This window comes from Phascolarctos cinereus, unplaced genomic scaffold, assembly GCF_003287225.1.
Source record: "Phascolarctos cinereus isolate Bilbo 61053 unplaced genomic scaffold, phaCin_HiC Scaffold_9;HRSCAF=440, whole genome shotgun sequence".
NCBI classification, from domain to species: Eukaryota; Metazoa; Chordata; class Mammalia; order Diprotodontia; family Phascolarctidae; genus Phascolarctos; species Phascolarctos cinereus.
In genome coordinates, this window is record NW_027556402.1 from 156,877,038 (window position 1) to 156,895,419 (window position 18,382).

General features: G+C 35.1%; 1 protein-coding gene across 4 annotated transcripts in view; it reads right to left on the minus strand.

Annotated features, from left to right (window-relative positions):
• N4BP2 (NEDD4 binding protein 2) overlaps window positions 1-18,382 on the minus strand; it is a 76,938-nt gene that overhangs the window by 10,014 nt on the left and 48,542 nt on the right. For 2 of the 4 annotated variants that reach the window (XM_020991352.2, XM_078148827.1), the window contains exons 9-16: window positions 14,774-17,139; window positions 13,795-13,880; window positions 12,999-13,044; window positions 11,414-11,607; window positions 8,621-8,739; window positions 7,224-7,362; window positions 5,435-5,623; window positions 1,168-1,336 (exon numbers count right to left, since the gene is read on the minus strand). In XM_020991352.2, coding sequence (XP_020847011.1) covers window positions 1,168-1,336; window positions 5,435-5,623; window positions 7,224-7,362; window positions 8,621-8,739; window positions 11,414-11,607; window positions 12,999-13,044; window positions 13,795-13,880; window positions 14,774-17,139 — 3,308 coding nt within the window. The remainder of the gene's footprint in view (window positions 1-1,167; window positions 1,337-5,434; window positions 5,624-7,223; window positions 7,363-8,620; window positions 8,740-11,413; window positions 11,608-12,998; window positions 13,045-13,794; window positions 13,881-14,773; window positions 17,140-18,382) is intronic. The other 2 variants (XM_020991376.2, XM_020991366.2) reach the window with 2 other exon arrangements.

The following is an 18,382-nucleotide window of genomic DNA, read 5'->3' on the forward strand; positions in this document are numbered from 1 at the left end:
AGAAAAGAGGGGATGGCATTTGGCCATTTCTGGAAGTTGGAAGATGGCCTGGGTGTGTTGAACCAGAAAGGGTAGTAGATCAAGCATTTGGAATGAACAAATATTTGGTTTGGGCATCGAAAAGTAACAGAATATGTTGAGTCTTTAGAAGATTCATCAGAAGATTAAAGTAGTAATCAAAGGAATTAAGCATAAGAAATCATTGAGAACCTCTGGGAAAATGAGTGAAACTAAGAAGATTTGTGGAGCCTTGGCTTTTCTCTGAGCCCTGCTCTGGGAGAAACATCCCACCTCAGTAAGCCCAGTATCAATGCCCCACTTCACACACACACACAGGCTGAGCCCCAGCAGACTGAGCTGCGCTAATAGGCTGATCATCAGATTTAGTCATGTACCGCTTGACTCGTTGGGGCATATGTCGATTAGGGTTTCTACCTGAAGGTAGAAACACAAGAGAGCAAGAACAGTTATCTCACACCTTACCTGAATTCCTAGGAAAAGTTCGGTCTAACCAGGTTGCTTCATTTACTTAAGTCAAAGTCAGATAAGCAGGAATGTGAAATGCCCAGCTTGTTCTACAGCTATGCCTTAATGACTTGAGCTTTTCCAAAATGCTTTTTGTGACAACTCTGTAACTTTCAGTAATCATGTCCATGTCCTTTTCATTTCCACTACACCAAAGATCTGTGAGGTTTTTAAAAGTTCTTTACAAGTCATAGAGTTATTAGATTTATAGGTGGCCTGACATTAAGAAATACTGGACTAGAACAGATAGGAAATGCAAGAAATGGAAGGCAGAAATAAAAAGAGAAGTAAATATTTCCATGCATGCCGAAGAGGAATATTTTTCAAAAGGGAGCCATTAAATAAAGTAACATAAACTTTGTTTATATACCATTTAGTGATCATCAGCATATAAATGTACACCATCTAATACCTCCACGAATATGTAAAAATAAGTAAAATCAACATCTTTTTGAAAAATGATGGGGCAACTAAGTGGCACAGTGGATAGAGCACCAGCCCTGGATTCAGGAGGACCTGAGTTCAAATCCAGCCTCAGACACATAACACTTACTAGCTGTGTGACCCTGGGCAAGTCACTTAACCCCACTGCCTAACCAAAAAAAAAAAAAAGAAAAAGAAAAGTGACTGCTAAATATTTACCTTCAGTTTTTTGTTGCAATACAGTTATTAAATGATTTATGGCTTCATCTACGTGGAGTCCATGTAGGTCCAAAACATTCTGTGGTAGTAGGGATGCATTAACTTTCTCAAATATCTCCACAGCTGCAAGATGGTTGGCTTCTCTCATCTTCTCCTCGTGAAGACTACCCTTTAATTATAAATATATCACCAGTTGAGATGAATGACTTTTTTCTGTTTAGCAATACATAATGAAAAAGATTAACAGGACCCACAAGAAAAGGCTGCCCAAACAGGAGCAAGACGGATGAAGCTAAAATTAAAAATATTATATGGGTCCCCATACATCCAGATATACTAATCAGAGAATCAATGGCTAAAGTGAACAGGAGGCTGTGGCTGCAACAAGAAATGCTTTTTAAAAAGAGATGCTAATGTTCATGGATTGAAGATTAGTATCTGCCTCAATTTTAATATTTAATATTCACTGACATTACAGTGCTTGATAAACAGGAGAACAAAATTTATTTAGGGAATTTTGACAAGAACTGTTATGAAAACTAGAAAGCAGTTTTCTAGAAATCATGTTTAGAATATCTCATACCATATACCACAATTAGCTCAAAATGAATATGTAAAAAAGTCCTATCATTGTAAAGAACCAAATAAGGCAACTTTTACAGTTATGGCCAGGGACAGAACTCTTAACCTAAAAATGGTTAGAGGCAATCATCAAAGTCAAAATTTTTGTCTTCCTGGCCCCAAGCCCAAGAAGCTCTTTATGTACTATTATGCCATGCTCTTGGTGGATCTGATATCCAAGATATATAAGGAACTAATAGCAAATACATAAGACATTCCCTAATGTTTAAGGGTTCAAAGGATATGAATAAACAATAACTGAAAGAACCACAAACTCTTAACAACCATGTGAAAGACTGCTCCAAATCACAAATAAGAGAAATTCAATCAAAACAATTCCAAGTCTTCAATTTATACCCAACAACTGGGCAAAGGAGACAAAAGATGGAAATAGTCCATGGTGGAGAGGGCCTGTGGAAAAATAAGCACAATAATGCACCGCTGGTGAAGCTATGGACTGATCAACCATTCTGGAAATCAATTTGGAATTAAGCTAAGAAACTGATCAAAATGTCCACATTGACATATCTGAGGTGCCATATTAGTGATAGGCATATTAGTGATAAAAAGGTCCCATAAACAAAATAATTAATAGTAGCACTTTCTGTAGTAGTGAAAGAACTGAAAACAAAGTTATGCCCAAAACTGTAACACATGTATTAAATGGATTATTATTATGCTGTAAAAATAACCAATTTGAAGAACAGATAAGACTTATGGGAAGGCTATTACTATGTACTGATGCAAAGTAAAGTAGGTAGATAAAAGAAAAATTATAAACAATGAATACAATAATATAAATGGATAGATAAACAAAACAAAAATAAAAATTGAATGCCATGAAAAGCTTGGTCCAAGGGAAGAACTATGAGACAGTACCTCCTTTCTTTGTAGAGGTGGATGGCTATGGGTTTGGAACACTGCAAAATTAAACTCGGTTTAATGTTGATTAGTTTTGCTGAATCTTTTCTCCTCCACTTTCTTATTCTTTGTTAGAAAGGATGGCTCTTTGTGAGGGCAAGAGGGAAAGTTATCTTGGGAAACGTAGTTGATATAAAAACAATTCAAATAAGAAAAAAAGGAACCCTCTTTTAGCCCCAGACCACTAGAACAATCAAACAATGGGTGTTGCTGCCATAACTTCTCCTCCCCAACCAAATTACATATCAAAAGCTTCTCATAGTAGGGGATTAGATGGAACTTTCAGCTCCTGGATTTTGTGGGAACTTTTAAATAAGACATATAGTTACGTTATTAAGAGCTCAATAAAATATTACATAAATGGCAATACTATCCAACTTTAAATAAATATTTATTAACGTTAATTGTTTTCAGAATAAGTATCAATAGATCAAGATCTAAAACAGAAAAGTATTCAAACAAAAAAAAATCTACAAACTAACCATTTTAAAGGAGATTAAATACTCAAGCATAAGATGATACTTATTTTATTTATAGACACCTAGGTGGCACAGTGGATATAGCACTGGACTTGGAGTCAGGAGGACCTCAGTTCAAATCTGGTCTTAGACACTAACTAGCTGTATGATCCTGGGCAAGTCACTTAACCCTGTTTGCCTCAATTTCCTTATCTGTAAAATGAGCTAAACAAGGAAATGGCAAACCACTCCAGTATCTTTGCCAAGAAAACCCCAAATGAGGTCATGAAAAGTCAGGCATGACTAAAATGCCTAAACAACAAACTATTGAGCAGGTAAGTGGCACAGCGCAGGGCCCAAGTTCAAATATGGCCCCAGACACTTACTACCTATGTGACCCTGGGCAAGACACTTTACCCTGTTTGTTTCAATTTCCTCATCTGTAAAATGAGCTGGAGTAGGAAATGACAAATGTCAAGAAATCCCCAAATGGGGTCCATGACTGAAACAACCAAACAACATTTTATTTATAGCCTTCTGACTATGTAAATAACTTACAGAATTATGTAGTCCAGCCTATACATAAATGAAATCCCCACTGTAATATACCTACATATTCTGGACACAGAGGGTCACCTACCTCTCCAGGTAGCCATACTCCTTTCCTGGACAGGTCAAATTGTTAAGAAGCTCTTAATGACATGAAACCTGAGTTGTCCTCTTTTCAACCACTCGCTACTGCTCCTGGTTTCAGCCCTTGGGACCAAACCAAACAAATCTGATCTCTCCACTACAGGATGGCCCTTCAAACAGAAAGCTATCACGTCCCTTTGGAGTCTCCTCTTCTCCAGGTTAAGCATGCTCAGTTCCTTTAACCAACCCTTCAGCACCCTAACTGCCCTCCTCAGGACACTCTCTAGCTTATCAATGTCCTTATTAAACAATGGTATTCAGAAATGACAGAAGAGGCCTAATAGGTGAAGAGTACATTATCATCTTAGCATTGCTAGATGCCATATCACATTCATAGAGTGCTGGACTTCAGAGTCAGGAAACCTGAATTCAATTCCAGCCTCAGACACTATGTGACCCTGGGCAAGTCACTTATCCTCTGTCTCAGTTTCCTCATCTGTAAAATAGGGATAATAAAAGCACCTACTTCCCAGGATTGTGAGGATCAAATGTGATAATTGTAAAGCACTTAGTACACCTTAAAGCCCTATACAAATGTTAGTTTTTATCATTATACTGAGCTTGTAGTCTCCTAAAACTGAGATTTTTTTTCAGAACTCCAGTCTAATCAAGTCAGCCCATCTTATATTTATAAAAATGACTTTTTGTAACAATATGAAAGTCTATTTATCCCTAGTGAATTTCATATTAATAGATTTAGCTTAATGCTCTTGTCTGTCAAGATCTTCATTCCTGACTGTCATCATTTCTTAGTTACCCCTTCCTGCATACCTTACCTACAAATTTGATATGCATACCATTTATTCCTTTATCAAGTCATTGATAAATGACTTTATCTATCACTCAGATTAGGGAGAAATGCAAAAGTCTCACCCATCAACTCAAGTCACTGCAAAATTTCTCCCAATGTCCATAATGGTTGAAATTTTGAGCTTTCTTAAAAAGAAAAAGGTTTAAAAGGTTTTTTTTTTTAAATCAGAATTATCACATCTAAATAAGGTATCTTCTCTACTTAATTTCCTTCCCTTAGACTTAACAACTCCACGGCTACTCCCACATCACTTTAGCCAGCACAATAAATCTAACCAATTCACTTCACCCACAAATCCACTCTATCAATTACCTGCTCATTGTTCCACTTACCTTTGCTTGTTTGCCGTATCTTGTGAACTACCTTCCCATTACCCTACTCTTCAGGTTCTACTCCCTTTGTATATCCTCCCCAATGCTTCTTGCTTGATTACAGCCCACTTTCAACCAAGAGAAAGAATGTGGACCAATGTCTCAGCCTGTCAATTGTTCTCTTCCCCACAAATTTCAAGCTCTGACCCACTTCACTAGTATGAGCCTCTCCAAGTCACCTAGACAATTTGCTTCTCCTTTGTTTTTGGCTATAGGGCTTCTCTCTTTTCCCTCTTCTTGTCCCACCATCTCATCTTAAAGAAGTCAGAAGCAGAACTCTAACATTAACACTAGTGATATAAAAATATTTTTGCTTAAAGGATAGATATGTTAGAAAATAGCGACAGTAAAAAAAAAAAAACAAAACACTAATAAGTAATTGTCCATTTTACCTGCTGCGCGTAAAATGTGGCAACATTTTTTTTCCCCATGCGATAAGCTTCTTTTGCCTTGCTATAGCATTCCAATCTCTTTTGCTGGTGAAGGACAGCCTCTGCCCTGTAGTCATCATACTTAGGGTACTCAAAATCCTGGAAAGATGGATCACTTGGGATATCTTCTGTCTCTTTGGATTTCTTTGTCTAAAAAAAAAAATCAATCAGTGAGTCAACAAGGAAAACAGAAAACACAGTTCGACTCTACACAGCTTTTAGTTAAAAACTAAATGTGTCTCTTGGCTCTTCACATTCCTGTTCAGAAAACAGTATATAACTTTTGAGTCAGATCGTCTTCAGTGCCTGAGCATCATCTACGTAGTGAACTGGAAAATGAGGGTCACTAATATGCCTTTAGTCCTAGTTTCGGGGATGTATCTTATCACATTAGAGATACTACAAAGTCCCCCCAAAAAATTTATCAGTTCTACAAGTAAGATCCCTAACCAAATAAAGGTTTAATTACGCTCATTATAAAGGCAAGAAAATACTGTTTAGGAAGGCTTTTAAAAATAAGGATTAGAATCAATGATAAAAAGTAAGTCCGGGGGCAGCTAGGTAAAGCAGTTGATAGCACTGGCCCTGGAGTCAAGAGGACTTGAGTTCAAATACAGCCTCAGACACTTGACACTTACTAGCTGTGTGACCCTGGGCAAGTCACTTAACCCCACTGCTTAGCAAAAATAAAAAAGTAAGTCTGCATCTATACCAAAGTATTTAATAATAGCACTTTTGTGATAAGCAAAGAACTGGAATCAAAGTAGACGCAAATCAACTGGGAAATGGCTAAACTAATTATGGTACATGAGTATGATACAATATTGCTGTAAGAAAAGACAAATATTAACACAGAGAAGCGTGGAAAGACTTAGATGAATTAATGCAAAATAAAATAAGCAAAACCAAAAACACAGTGACTACAAGAATGTAAACAGAAAGAACCACCACAGAACACCAGAAGTGAATGCTGCAAAATTACACAGAACAAACATGGCCTCCAAGAAGAGACACTTTTCCTCACTCAAATGCAGAGATAGGAAAGTCCACAGGGGTGAAACTGTACATATTTTCAGATTTTTTCCTGATGCACTGATTTGATTTTACTGATTTTTTTCCTTCTAAAACAGGATTTGTTATATGGGACGGCCCTTTGGGGAAGGAAAGGGGGAGGAGAATTTAGGCAATGTAAAAACAAATATAGTAATAGAAATTTTTAAAAATTGCATGTGGCCATGGTAACACTCAACTACTAAACCACTGGACTTGAATGTCCTTTTTGGTGATGGATCAGTAGTTCTGCTCCTCAACTAAGCTGACTTCCTGCATCTCTGGTGGATGTTTGCCAAATACAAACGTGCCAAGTGGAATAATTTGTACTGGTTACCCCCCAAGCCTAAAGTGCACTCCACCACTTCCACTTGTCAACTATCAAGATAAAACTCATTTCAAATTCAAAATCATCATTTTGCCTTCTTATAATTTATTCTTCTAAATATAAAGATCTCTAACCTTCAATAAATCTGTATCTATGTCTGTGTTCAAAAAATGTTTTCCCCATCTCATGAAAATCTACCTCTGAAAAATTCACATTGAAATCAGGCCAGACTACTACAGGGACACGGCATTGGTTTAAGTTCTGATCTGCATCTGTGGAAGATTCCCCACAGATGACATCACAGATTCATTACAGCAAACAAGCAAGAAAGAATCTGATAACTTTTCATCTCCAAGGCAGATCATACTATACCTTCTTCTCTTTAGACTTCTGTGTATTATAAGAAGAGGCAGTTTCATTTTGATGAATAAATTCTTGGGCTACAACAGTTTTTACAGGATCTGCTTCAAGGACACAATTCAGAAATTGCACTGTCTGTTCTAAACAGTAGCTGTGGAGTTAAAATGTAAATACTGTCAATGAAGGGAAAACACCACTTATAATAAGCATTAGAATAAATCAGCTTCCTGTAAAACACAATCAGCAGAACCAGAAGAACATAAACACTAAGTACAATCATAATAAACACATGTATATAAACAAACACAAAGCCAAAGGTAAAAAAGCTTCAGAAGGTGATATAAAGCAATCCTATCTTTTGTTTCTTTTTCTATTCTTTGTTAAAATGTCCCTCTGTGCTAACCACCCCAATCTATTTTGGCACCGCAGTGTAGTTGTAGGGGTAACCTTTCGGGTGGTTATCCTGCTAAGTCTGTAGCTAAATAGATCCTCCTAGTGTGTGCTTCCCCTAAAGAAGCAGCCAATAGACTGAGCTCTTTAGCAAAAGCACTTACTCAAATGGCACAGCAAAAATAGTTCTCACAAAGCATTTCCCACAAAATATGGGGTATGCTCTCCCACAAATACAGAGTGGGGATTGATGAAAGTTAAATTACAATGGTACCAAGGCACGCCAGTAGGGAATAGATTTGGCCATGGCATCTCTCAACTCTAGAACTACAGGATTTGGACGTCCCTTCTCCTAAGGTTCCTTATGAAGTTTGTTATAGGGTGTGGTATTGGTGACGGACGAGTAGTTTTATTGCTCAATTAAGCTGACTTCTTGCATCTCTGGTAGATGTTTGTCAAGCACAACAATAATGGTCAACCATTTCCACTTGTCTAAATTTTTCTCTTCCTTCGTGGCTCTACTGAGTGCTATCTTCCTCTGATCACCAGCTGAAAGTGTTCTCTCCCTTCTCAAATTTTCCTAGAGCATTCTGTAACCATACACTTCACTATACTTGTTTCCCTTACAGCAGGACACAAACATTTAACAAAACTACTCAACTGAATTTATTGGTACAAATAATCAAACGCTGAGTACATAGGTAACCTTTAACATGATGACATCAAGTTTTTAAAAACAATGTTGTGACCAAATCAATGGTTATTCCTTGGGTTATTATATGCCTACTGTTTTTTCATTAATATACAGATAATGTGAATCCATCTAATTTTTTCTAATAGTTTATATTATAAAGTAAGGTTTTATAGAATTTCTTAAAATCAGTAAGAACTGGCCATACTATCCCCTACTCTAAAGTGTATTTAAATTTCCATTTTAATTTTGAGATTTGAAATTTTAAAGCACATATCTTTTATGTATGATTACATCATGACTTGTAAAAAATTGTTTTAGCTCTCACTTGTTGTCCTTGAAAATGTCCATCAGAAAGTTTTGGTTAATGGTTGGGAACATCTTCAAGAGTTGTTTCTCCTTCAATTTCGCAGCACAATTTTTTTCAAACACAAGTGGCACCTGTTTCTAAACCAAAAACACAAAATTAGCCAGACTGCTAATTGCACTGATATAAAAGCACAGCTATTTTGAAGCAGGTTGTTACATAGTAATAGAATTTTTTACTTCTGATTAAAGATTATAATGACTTATATGAGAATATAACTATGCTTGCACAATCTTTATCATTTCTTCTGAATGAGTAGAATACGCAAATAAGCACCTTCAAGTTTAATAACTGTGTTGTGTTTTTTTCCCTTTTCTTAGTGGGGGAGCAGTGTCCAGACCTGTGATATCAGCACTGTAGGGAACTCCTGGTGAGGAAACATTCCATCCCTGCCACCTCTTGTTTTAGATATTATATTTTGTAGCTATTTTTACAAAATTAAATTTGTTTCCAAAGCAATGCTATGAAAATTATGCTACTCCAACAAGGGATAACAATTATTAGACAGAAGTCACATTTGGACCACCGACTTCAAGGTAGAAGGGACTTCTAAGCCTTAAGGAGGCCATCTAGACTCTCCTGTTTTACAGATCAACTTTTTTAATCTTGTTAATCAAAAGAACACAGGAACTTAAACAATGTTCACAAAAAGTGTCTTGTGACTGTACAATGACCAAAACAGGTGCTTACTAATTAGCTATTCTAAGTGCAGAAAGAGCCAAAGAGTTGTTGACATAGCGACTGTGTGGATTCGTTTTGCTTATCTGTTACGAGAGGTTTTTTTCCTCTTTCTTTCTCTGTTTTTAGTTGAGGGTATGGTTTGGAGGATGAGAGAGTTTAGCACTAGTGATACCAAAAAAAAGAGGGCTAAGCTTAACAATTTTTTAAAATGCGTAGAAGAAAACAACTTATAAGTAAGCACAGACAAGCAAAACAGGTTTAAAAGTAACACGTAGGAATCACACACACATACCCTGCACACACGCACACATAAGATATACATATATGTGTGTGTATTTTTAAAAATAAACATAGTGTATGAAATGCAGATTCATGGTATGGAAATGGGGTTTTTTAGCTTTTTATTTTTCAGAATAAAAGACTCAATCCACTTCTGGCAAATGAGTTTTATAGACAAACTACATCCAAAAACCCCCATCGTTCTACATGTTATATATTTAGAGTAAATCTGTGTAATTTCAGCAACAGCAACCAACTCAGTGCTCTGCAACAAAGTAGTTGTCTAATTCAATTTCTCTTGAACACTGAAGGAAAAATTATTCCCTGGGGAATTCTTAAAGGGGAAGGATAACTACTGCTACCAAGGCTGAAAGTACAAAGGGACCTAGTCCGGAAAGTGCAAAGGGCTAGTAGAGGATCATATTGCCTACCCTTGTCCCTTCCTATCCCAAAATACAGCAATCATTGTCATCACTGTCATACACATCCCTCATTCTTTGTTATCAAATGGACTGACGTGAAAAGTACACTGATCGACAAAAACTAAAGGACTTTTGGCTTTCTTTGGGCTGACTTATTTTCTCCAGGACTTATCTAAATATACATTCCAGAAAAAGTCACATGGTCCAGAAAAAAAATTTACATGTTTGATTCTTTCAGACAGAAGTGGTATTTCCCTCCTTAAGTGCTTTCAAGTACTCTTTCCACAAGATCTAGCAGTCTTTCCACAGAACAACTCTGGTCTCCTGTGTGTCTGCTTTTTAAACTAAGGCAAACGTGCCTCTATTCCTGAAACCAAGGAACAACCTACTCAGTGAAAGAGACAAAAGTTTTAATGAAAACAACTTTCCTCCTTCTATGAATGATCACAAAATTTGTAGCCCAAACTGTTGGCTTTTTTTTTTAATTAAAATCCATGAATGTCTAAACTGACTGTGAATGAATCAAAATGGCTGCTTGAGGAAATACTACTTACTATGAAGGGACATTCTATAAGAGGATGGATGTTTAAATTATTTGAAATGAAAACAAACTAGTTTTCTAATTCAGATGATGGTGGACACCAGAACAAAAGCAGTAAAAAATAAAACACCACACACAAACCATTATCCCCGTTTTCCTCATTCTAGAGTCTCCTGTCTTGATTTTCCTTCCTATGTCCTTCTAGCTCCCAATTTTTGTTTTGACTCTCAATGATTAACTCAAAGCCCTGTACACAGCAGTTATTTAATAAATATATACTGAATTTGAAAGAAAGGGAAGCTTAGTGAAACAAATATCTAAGAGCTGTATGATCAATATCTAATTTTTTTTAAGTTTTAGATTCTGAAAAAGAAAACTATAACTTAGGATTTGTGTTCTCTTCATAGTAATTAGTTCTAACAATAAAAATGAAAAAAGACAAATAAAAACTTAAAAGTGAAGGGATTTTAGGATTTAAAAAAATTCACATTTTAAGAATTCAATTCTTAGGCTCCAACTCAATTCAACTCCACACAAAGGTTTTTTTTTTTAAACTGGAGACTTGAAATGTCATTGTCATAAAAACTATCTTCAAGAAGGGCTATCAAAAAACCCCAACTTTGAGAGTGGGCAACAACAACAAAAATACTTATTTATTCTCTTGCTTCATAAACCAACATACCAGGTTATAGGGACTATAAACTGTAAAACCAAAAAAAACGTTAATTACTATAAAAATTATTTGTCCCATATCTACACACGCCTATCAAAAAATATCTCCTCGTAATCTGAGATAATGGCTTAAATCATTATTCTAACTGACATTCATACCATATCATGTTTTTCCTGTAAGGCGATCTCTTCTGACATTATTTCTCTGAGTGAAACTTTTTTAGTCTGAGTATTCCAATGATCCATGAAGAGCGGCATTTCAGATGGATTTTGGCACTTCAGTTTTTTGCCTGTTCGTTGAGATGATTTTTGTTCAGGAGTATCAGGATTTGAATGCCCAACAACAGAAGTATCTTAAAAAGCAACAAAATAGTTTGATTTTTCTCAAAATTTAAGCAAAACAGGGAAAGTCACAAAGAATAGTTGACAAAGAAAGTACAATTCCAGCTTAATTTTCAGAATATGCACTGCAATTATAAGAACATATTCATAAACTTTGGAAGGGAATGCAGGATTGGTATTTATGACAAGTACTAATAGTCCCATTATTACAAATAAAGTTATTAATTAACAGGTTTCTACTAAAGGTTGCCAAGTTCTCTTTAATACCCTATTTATTTGAAGAAAATTAAATTTCAGTAAAAGGGATAAATATGAATACCCCCTGAAAATTCAATGTAACAGAATGTTGCTCACCATCCCCCCACTGAAAGCCCACCTTCCCTTCCTTGGATCCTCTTCAGTGAGAAGTGATCACTACCTCCTTTTGAACTTCCATAAAACATTCACATTCTACTTTGTTGTATTTATTTGTGTACATTTCTTATTCTCCCCTACTAAAATGTGAGAAGAGGGCTCATGTCTTCATTCAATTCAATTTAAAACAAACATTTATTTAGGACTTAATATGTGCAAACACTGTCCTAGATGTTGGGGCCAAAGACAAAAACAAAAGAGTTCCTGCCCACAAGAAATTTACTTTTAGGGGGAGATAAAGAATGGAGGGATTCAATATTATACACAGATTTGTAAACATGATATAATCTGATGAGGGAAACAATACCAACAATAGGGGAGTTGAAAAAAAAAAGAGACATTAGAGGAGACACCTAAACTGAGCTTGAAATGCAGCCAGGAGCAAAAATGAAGACAAAGCCCATTCTAGACAAAAGGGAAGAAATTAAGAAATCCTCCAAAGAAGGGGATGGAATGAACAAGTGGCAGATCATGAGGTCACAGAAGTCAATCCAGGGTTTGTTCATTAGTACTACAGACTTCTTGAAACTAAATAGGGTTCAAGGACTGCTAGGTAACCTCATGGTAAGATTTATGAACTGTTTTTATTTCTTAATCTCTTCTCAGTGAGCACATTAACTGATACATTTATATCAATCACACTTCTCAATTAAAGACTTGCATTATTTATGACAAGTTCAATGTTATTTTAATCTTCACATCTTTTCTGACAAGTGGCAAATTTAATTACTATCAAGGTAAAACTAGAATTTTAATAACAGGAGTGTTTAAGTGTTTTTTCTAGGAATATGAAAATGGTATCTCATCATTAAGATGGTTAGTTTTAAATTTTTAAAAATATTTTGACATTAATGTTTCTGAAAAATCCCTAAGTAGTGATTATTACAAAAGTGAAATGTTATTTAAAATAAGATACGCGATGTTTCAATCTCTTTTTATTCATAAGAGAACTGCAATTTAAGATCTATTCAGATAAAAATGTTTTTACCTCTAGTATGCAGAACACGTGATATTTCATCTTGTCTTTGTCGCTCCTAAAGAAAATGTGGGGATGAAAGAAAACATTAATGAAAGTAAATACAGCATTTTTCTCATGTAATCTCTAATATTAAACTCTGGATAAACAAAGCTTTGTTTAAGAAATAACCTTATAAAAAGAGAAAAATGGGCATTTAAAAAAATCTATACAAATAACTACATAAATGATCAATGATCTTAAAAATAAGAAAAATTCCAAAGATACCTTTCATTTACATGGCTATTCTGGTGAATTTTAAGTATTACATTTTTAAATTCAATAAATTGACTTTGTGAATTTTACTGCTAAGAGTAACAAACTGCTCCTTCTTATTTATTTAATTAATGCTAGGCAATGGGGTTAAGTGACTTGCCCAGGGTCACACAGCTAGTAAATGTCCAGCGTCTGAGGCCAGATTTGAACTCAGGTCCTCCTGACTTCAGGGTCAGTGCTCTCTTCACCGTACTACCTAGCTGCCCCTTCCTTTTAATTTTTTTAAGGAAAAAAAATCACAAATTGTGTAGCTAAACCATTAAATAAAGTTCATCTCTAAAGGTATTAACTGGTCTATGTATTGTTACAAACAGAAAAAAAATCCCTAAAAGACTTACCAGTAAAATGTTGATTCATCTCTGAAAAATCAGTAGGCTAAATTCATGTGTTCTTTCATGCTTAATTTACCATGTGTCTTTTATAAAAATGCATAGAAACTAAAGAGTCAAAATAAATACAAAATTAACTTTTCATAAGAAAGAGGCCTACCAACCATAATAGATTCTTTCCATTTCTCATGAATCACTTTAGCCAGATTCAGATCTATATGAACCACACAATCATCAACTGTTAGAGACCCTTTTGGAGGGAAAAAAAAAAGAAAATATACTAATTATTTTTCCTATTTAAGAAAATGTGAAACCAGTAATGAGTCAATGACTGCTACCTGTGAATCATAAACTTAGTATAAACTATAAAGCTACTTAAGGTATTATTAAAAGCTTTCCTATGTGCTGAAAGAATTACTACTTTTTTTTGTTAACATTCATACAATTGCCCTTATTTTCCCATTTATTCCCTAGTGCATTTTAATTTTAAAAGTTTTATTGTAAATCTAAGTAAATGTTTCCAACTTCATCCTTTACTGCTGGCCCATGACATAGATAGCCCTTAAAAATTAATTCCACCTAACCTAATAGTATGAGTACCTCAAGCATCAAAAAAATGTTCTGTCCTAGATCAAGTCAAATGACAATAAACATCAGAAAGAGAATTATCTATTATCCATAACTGACAGGAAGTATACAAATATGTTATTATCATTGTATATAATGAATTCCTTCTAACATTGAGGGTTGGCATTATCTTTGAAACTCAGTATGTTAGAGAATTGCCTAGGATACTGAGAGGTTAAATTACTCATCTTGGGTCACAAAATCAGTATATGTCAGAAGCAGGAGATGAACCCAGGTGTTCCCGGTTCTGAGGTCAGCTCTTTGTCCACTAGTCCACAATGCCTCTCTAATTACTTCAAAGTTCTACCAAACTGTGTTTTTAAAAAATTCTCCACAAATATGTAAGCAATTAAAAAATAATACCAAGTTAAGACACACTAGAATTAAATAAGCAACCTTTCCATTTCTAAAACAAAAATAGTCTTAAAATATTTTCATAGTTTAACAATATGGCTAAAGAAAAAAAGAACTCCCAACAATCTCTAAGGACACACACACGTGAAATTTATTTCTTACCTGAATCAATGCCAACCGGCCCAAATAATTCACTGAGCTGAAAGGCTAATTCAGGAGGTAATGCCAACTCCAGACAGTCTATATTCATAGGTTTAGGTTTCGTTGGTGTGGAATTCAAAATCTCAGCTTTGTCTACTTCACAGTGACGTATTTTACTTTCATCATTAATTCCTCCTGCCAAATTGATTGGTGATTTGGCACGTACGATTTTTTCCATTTCTGGCTTATCCTCATTAATATATCCCTCAGCAGGCACCTGAAATTTCTTATCACCTTTTGTAAGATTTTCATTTTTCTTTCCTTCAAAGTATTCAATAATGGCAGTTTCTTCATTTAAAGTATCAGACGTAGTTTTGAAAATATCAGGCAAAACCTGTAAAGAACATGAACCAAACTCTATAGCTAAAGATTCCCCATCAATTTCATTCATATTTTTAAAGTTTATATCATTTAAGGTACTTTCTGAAAGATCTAAAACTGACTGTTCGATGTTATCTGAACCAGAAAGTTTTGTCTGATTGCTGCTAGAAGGCAATTCATTGGTGTGTCTTACTTCTCTGACAATACTAGATAAAATACTTGTTACTAATTCTGATTTTTCAGTATTTATATCTTTTATATCTGCTTTTCCAGTGTTTTTACTTTCTTCATCACAGGTAAGCTGTGTATCAATGTGATCCATGCCAGTTCCGTGGCCATTTTTTTGTATACTGGAACTGGAAGTCCCTCCATGGCTGATAATCTCCTTCAAATATGCACTTACATCAAATTGCTCGATTTGTGTATCATCATCTGATTCCGGTAAACTTTCCTCCTCATTCTCTTCACACAGCTTTGTTTCGGAATCCAACAAAAGGCTCGTTGCCCAAATAATGTCTTTGTTGCACCGCTCATACAAGTCTTTCAGTGCTTCAGATGAAAAAGAGCCAAAAATCTTACAAAGAGTATTTAGATTTTCAGACTCATCAGCATTAGTAAGTTCACTTTCTTCTACATATGTACTTTTATCATACATCACCCTATATGGAATTATTTCTTGAATATCTGATTTGATATTAACATTAAAATCTTTTGGCTTAAATCCATCTAATTTTCCTGTTAATACTCTGATTGAATCAGAAATGCTAATTTTCTTTTTTTCTATTTTCCACAAAAGAGCAAAATCGTGTGGTTCAGTTTGTGAGCATTTGTTTACATCTAGAAAAGATAATTCTTCAGGCCTCCTTTCTGAAAATTCAGATGCAATTTTTGGTTCCACTACTTGGGACAGAGTGGGATCACTGCAGGTAAAAGTAAGAGACAATTGGCATTCGTGATTTTTCTCACTGACAGGTTCACAGGATAAAATTTCAGGTTTTTCATGAGTTGAGTTTCTCTGGTCTTCGTGATTTGCCAAGACCCCATAAAACACATCTGCTATTTTAAAAGATGTTTCATTCATATTCTGATTATTTTCAGACTCTAGATGAGCTTCATTTAAATTTGTTTTTGGAATTCTTGATCTGTGTTCTCTCTGAGCCAAGGAATCTGATAAAGGCCAATCTCCCATATCAAGTATTTCCGATACATTTTTTTCACCACCTTTATATGTATCATGCTCATTGCAACTGCTTAAGGGTTCTGGAGCCTCATTACATTGTACATTCTTGATATGCTCTCCACTTTCTTCTGAGGGTTCTCGTTGCTGGTCTACATGCCTATCACTGTCTATTTCCATGTATGATCCAATAGTAGTATACTCTCTGTTACACTGTACAGATGAAGTTTTTTCAGTTTTTTTATTCCTCCTGATCCTCTGACCCATTGTTTTCTCAACTGGCCAGTCACCAAAAAAATTTAGTAATTCATGTTTTGGGGATTTTTCTGAAACTGAATTGTTTTGTGTCATGAATTTTTCATTTATTATTTCTGGTTCAGCAGATATTTCACCATGTACACAGTTTTCACTCTGGACTTCGATTTTCTTTGGAAGTCTATTGCTGTCTTGGTTTCCTTCACTAAAAGAAGTATTTATCATGATATTCTCTTCAGATCTGGAAGTATCTATTTTAATACTTCGCCCTTCAGTAGGTATATCTACATTTTCTTCCTCTGCATCATATTCATCTAATATTTCTTTATTTTCAGAATTTGCTAATTCATGCTCTCCAGATTCCTGAATTGCAGTTTTCTGAAAATAAGGTTCGATGGCACTTACTTCTTGTTCTCCTTTTTCTAAATCTACAATAGGAAAACACTTCATATTCTCTTGAAATGAAGAAATATTGGTCCCCAACTTAAGTTTCTCTTCACTTATCTCAGAATGCTTCAAAGATGAGGAAAGATCATTTTCTTTCAAACAAGTATAATCATCTGAGTCTTTCAGGCTGAAAAACAATAAAAGTAAATATTTCACACCCCTTAAAAGGAATTCCTTATTCAATAAAATAAAATAAATATTTTATTGGGGGCTAGAAGGTGGAAAGGAGAGAAGGAAGAAATAGTCCCTGTCCTAGAGGTGCATAATTATATTCTCCCTCAAGAGATAAAACACAGACAAAAATGACTAAGAGAAGGTATTAACGATTGAGAGTAATCAGGGAAGCCTTTGTGAAGGATGTGTCACCTGAGCTTTGCCTTGTAAAAGTTGTGACGAATCAAAATAAGAATGGAGTGTATTACAGACATGAGGGACAGCTTGTGTAAATTCATCACAAAAATGAGAAATTATATGTTTGATTAAGAAACCTAACTAATCTGCAACACCATATATAAAGGAGAGTGATATGGAATAGCAACAGAAAAATATTAAGACTGTGGAAAAGCTTTAAATGTTGGCTGAGGAATTGGTATTTTATGAGAATAATCACGTATATTAAGGGCAAACTTAAGGGTTTAGGGAGGATCAGGCAGAATTTCTTCAAATGGTATTTACAGGATACCACATTTTTGTCACATGATTTAAAGGTATAGAGAACACAAGACAATACATGCATGACTTGAAAAAAAACTACTTGATTTGGTAAAACTTTTAAAGGCTCTCCTAAAACGAGGTGTCTGCCATGCAAATTTAAAATCACACCATTTGAAAAGATGCAACAGTGTGAAAGATGAATACTATGTAACTATCTGATGATCACAAATTATAATACAAGGTGTAAAATTGGAAGATAGATGCTTGCTAATGCTATTAGTGACCATGATGAAACATGACCAGCACAGAATTTAAATGGAAAACCGATTCCCTACATATGTGAGTTCCCCAGATGCTCCTATTTGTAGGTGACATTATGTTAATTATATCAAGCCTGAGAACTCCCTAAACGAGATCCATTATCACTGAAAAGAGTTCAAACTCACTATCCACAAAAGAACAACCAAGTAGATAAAGAATGACTACTATACTGACAATGATATTCATTTGGATAGACAGTCCATAGATCTGTTAAAGTGGTACAGATATCTCAAATGGATACTGATGCAGCTAGGTAGTATCATAGATAGAGTGCTATAACTGGAGTAAGAAAAGTCTATGTCCTAATCCTGGCACAAAAATTATTATCTGTGCAACCCTATGCACATCATCTATAAAATAATGGGGCTGGATTTGAGACTCTCAAAGGACACTTC